Below are 4499 nucleotides of genomic sequence, written 5' to 3' on the forward strand. Positions count from 1 at the left end.
TCTTCTTTTTTATCTGCATTAAACATTTTCTATAAGGATCACTATGAGTTGGAATCAACATGATGGTAGTGGGTACAATCAACATATATTACTGTGGTAGTGTATTGTCCTTGGTTTCTGATTTCTACCAAAAAAAATTGTCCTTGTTTTTTAAAAGAAGAAAAGAAAGGCACAGAATAGATTTGTAGAGGGGCTCAGCATGTGGATTTTAAGTGTATATGTGAGCAACCACTCTAAATTTAATATTCATAGTGAATTTAATATCCCTTCCAATGGCCCATGCATATTGAATGGATTTTTACTTACATAATTTCTGTTTTCTCACAGGAAGGGCTTGGAGCAAATTGTTGAAGGTCTTTTAAGGATTGTGTTTGGATCTTCTCTTGGTTGGTTTCAATGCAGGAGCAGCGTCCTTTCCTCATTACTGGGATTCCTAAGGGGAAAAGGAGGATGGCTAACGAAAGGTTGGCCATTCTAATCCACCCAGCAGAAAAAAAGGCCTGGTCATCTTCTGTAAAGAGTACAGCCAAGAAAACCCTATAGAACAGTTCTACTCTGTAACATATAGGGTTGCCATGAGTTTGAATCAACTTGACAGCAATGGAGTTTTGAAGGGAAAGGGTGGAGCACATTAGTTTAGGGCAATATCTTAATTTAAAAGAACCAGCAAATTGATACATTTGACTTAATAAATAATTATTGCTGTCATTTACTCAATGTCTATAAATCGTCTCCACAAACTTTCAAAGTAGGTATTATCTACATTTTAAATAAGGAAGCTAAGGTTCAGAGAGGTTAATTAAAGAACAAAATCCTACAGCTCTGAGAGAGCACTGTCAGAGTTTGAGCTCTGGTCCCTCTGAAGGACCATATCATACCTTACAGCTTAGGAGGAAAAGAGACCTTTACAATGTTTAAGAAATGCCTGCCTATCACAGGTCAGACACATAGACACCTAATGTGCAAATTCATGTGTGTTAAGCAGACCATGAAGTCTTACGCAACTCGTAAGCCCTGAGAATTCATTTATTATCTGAATTAAGTGGAATAGAATTATCTGTATTAAGTGTAATAGTTGGTATCGGTTTGAGCAGAAATTTCTGCTTACACTAATCAAGTACGACTACTCTCCTCATCCTTCCTCTGTTCTACTGCTTTGATTTTGAATAGTACTTTAAACTTTGGGAAACCTTTGAAAATCCATTACCTTTGTCCCTTCAACATGTATATTGACCTGTTCTTACTATACGCCCCACTTGGTGAGGTAGGTAGGAAAGGTGTAACTATAAAATCTCCATTTTAAAGATGAGAAAATTGAAGCTTAGAAAGATATAAGTAATTTTTCCAAAGTAACAAAGCTGTTAGTAAGCAGATTAGGGACAACCTCCCTGATTATTAGATCTTTAATCACTTAACACAGCCATATTTATTAAGAAAGAACATCAGGGTGATAAAACACATTTTGGAGACAGAGTCTTTCATCTCACTATCACCTAGTCCAACAAACATTTAATGAACATTTTCTAAATGCCAGGAATTTACACACCTGGACTGAGAAGATTTGTATTTGATTTGGCAGGTTTAAGTTATGAACTTTGGATAATAAACTACATCACCAAGAAGATTTGTAAGTTACCCTTATCACTTTCTGATGTATGTAGAACATGCATCTTTATCAGGTGAACCAAGAGACTTATATAACAATTCACATCCTTAACTTTACTCACCTAATGTAACTCAGAACCCCTTACCTTGAGCTCCAATCAGAACCAGGAAGATGATACCCAAGAAGAGAACACCACTTTTCTCCATAGTGGCAGGATGGAAGTTTACTGAGTCACTCTTGTATTGGACTTCAGGCCTCAGAAATTCTTTAGAAAACATGTTTTTGGAATTATATTTATTTAGGAAATCCATTTCTCTCCTCTACTCTGATTGGTTGGTGTTCTTAGCTGATACAGCTAAACTAACCGCAAGCTAAATTGTGCTGGGGGAAATCCTACTCTCAGATCCAAGGGAATTTCTGCATGCCTATTTCCATTTCACATAAATGGGTGGTTTATAGTAAGGGATGTGAAACCCACATCACTAGCAGCCTTTAGCATATTTACAGAGGCTTACCTGGGCAAAGAATAGGTTACATAATGAATATAATAATACTATAACACGAAGGTTGGAGATGTGATTCTCAGGAAATATTAAGGTCCAGATAAGTAATATCATTTTTGAAGTACATACTTTATAATATGTGGCTACATTTCTCTTTTCTTACATTTCCCACTCAACAGCTTAAAACATCTTAATTTCCTCAGAGACCAGGTCATTTTCTACTTACTAGTGGCAAGCTCTCATGGTGTAGTGCCTAAAGCATTTGACTGCTAACCAGAAGGCTGGCAGTTCAAACCCACCAGCCACTCCTAGAAAGGAAGATTGGGCAATCTACTTCCATAGAGATATGCCTTGGAAACCCAAGGAGAGGTCGCTATGAGTCAAATTGACTCAATGGCAGTGAGTTTGGGTTGTTTTTTTTTTTTTTCTGAGTGGCAAGCTCATTTTTATATAATTGTTGCTACAGTTTATTACATTTAAATAGTTATTTTAGTTAGAATAAGGATACAGGTGCATGTAACAGAGACTCAAATTAATAGTGGGAAGGTTGGGCAATCTACTTCTGTAGTGATACTGCCTCAGAAACCCAAGGAGGGATCACTATGAGTCAGGTCCGACCCGACGGCACATAACAACAACAACAACAAATAAGATAGAAGCATATTTCTCCCTGACAGAAGTAGATAAGTAGATGGACTAAGGCTTATATGGTTGTTCTGTTCCATGAGGTCTCCCAGGCTCTTACTAGATTTATTTTTGCCATCATCTCTAGATTGCTGCTCTCATTCACATATTCCAAGGTGGCTTGCCATCATGTCACATTCCAAGTACAAGATGGTTGCACCCATCACTTTCTATCACCCCCTTCCCCCGCCATCAACCAGAACTTCCACACAGGGTCACACCTAGTTGCAATGGAAATTAAGAAATGTGGTCTTTATTCTGATTGACCAGCTAAAAATTGGAAGTTCCATTACTATAGGACAATGTTTCTCCACATTTTTTTTTCATTATTATCACTTCTGGAGAAAAATTAAATTTAAATGAATTAAATTCAATCAATTAAAGTAAAAGTCTCCCTAATGAGAGGAATTAAGTACTAAGAAATAGTATTTATTGGGTAGGGTTGAACTTGGGTGGATCACTAGCATTGTAAATTAACTCCCCCAAGAACCAATTTTGTCCCCTCTAGGGTAATATCTTCCTTCATTGAGAACATGATTTTGGGAAACATATTTTTATATTAGCAATTTCTCTACCTGGGGCGGGAAAAAAAACAAACCATCACCATTGAATCAATTCTGACTCATGGTGACCCCATGTGTTACAGAGTAGAACTGCCCCTTACAGTTTTCTTGACTGTAATCTTTATGGAAGCAGATTGACAGGACTTTCTTCTGTGGCACTCCATGGTGGGTTCAAACTGCCAAACTTTAGGTTAGTACCAAAACCAAAAACCAAACTTATTCCCGTCGAGTTGGATCTGACTCATAGCGACCCCTCCTTTGGGTTCCGAGGCAGTATCTCTAAGGAAGTAGATTGCTCAGTCTTCCTTCTGAGGAGTGGCTGGTCGGTTTGAACCACCAGCCTTCTAGTTAGCAGTCAAATTCCTTAGGCACTATGCTACCAGAGCTCCTTTTAGGTTAGTAGCCAAGTGCAAACCATTTGCACCATCCAGGGACCTGTTTCTGCCACATAGTGTATATTTTTGGATGGTTATTATATGAGTTATTAATGCCTAAATAAAAAAATATGGAATTTTTTTTTTTTGGTTTTTAAAAAATATTTTAAGCTGGAGTTCCAGTAAGATGGCGGACTAGGCAGAAATACTCCACAGACCCTCTTCAAAAAAGAAAAGGGAAACCAATTAACACAGATACAGAAGATAATCCCGGACCCCTGAGCTTTGAAGGGGAGGCTATAGAAGTGGACAAAACCCCAGCTAGCAGAAGAATTTGCATGAAAATACCAAAAAAGGGGACAGAAGTATCTGTGGTCTGGCAGCGATCCTGATGGCACAGCACAGACAGCTTGGAGATTCCCGAGTGGTGGTAGGACCTAAGAATTAACCTAAAAATCAGCCCTGCTAGTCAGGGACTGTATGGAGGATTGCTTCTGTGACTGGGGAATAAACAGAGAAGGTGAAGAGAAAGGCAGGCTGAGATGTGAACTTTTGCTGGTCTGGAGGGTGCCACCATTTTGAAGGTTTAAAAGCACCTTAACTATTTTGGATATTTAAAGAGATAGCGCTCTGACAGATTCCTGGGGCTTAAGAACATGTTCTGCTTGCCAGCAACTGCAAGGACACTCTGGACCTGCAAGACTGAAAAGGTCCTCTTGTGACTCTTATACCCCACACCTGCTTGGTGAATGGAGGTGTGGCCATCCCC

At 38.7% G+C, this 4499-nt stretch overlaps 1 protein-coding gene across 1 annotated transcript in view; it reads right to left on the reverse strand.

The window, feature by feature from the left end:
* The window catches only part of CXCL9 (C-X-C motif chemokine ligand 9), a 10462-nt gene extending 8650 nt beyond the window's left edge, over positions 1-1812 (reverse strand). The window contains exons 1-2 of the mRNA XM_007949059.1: positions 1752-1812; positions 307-433 (exon numbers count right to left, since the gene is read on the reverse strand). Coding sequence (XP_007947250.1) covers positions 307-433; positions 1752-1812 — 188 coding nt within the window. The remainder of the gene's footprint in view (positions 1-306; positions 434-1751) is intronic.
* Between the last annotated feature and the right edge of the window lie 2687 nt (positions 1813-4499).

This window comes from Orycteropus afer, unplaced genomic scaffold (genome assembly GCF_000298275.1).
Source record: "Orycteropus afer afer isolate SDZICR_OR568_19922 unplaced genomic scaffold, OryAfe1.0 scaffold00235, whole genome shotgun sequence".
Taxonomy (NCBI): domain Eukaryota; kingdom Metazoa; phylum Chordata; class Mammalia; order Tubulidentata; family Orycteropodidae; genus Orycteropus; species Orycteropus afer.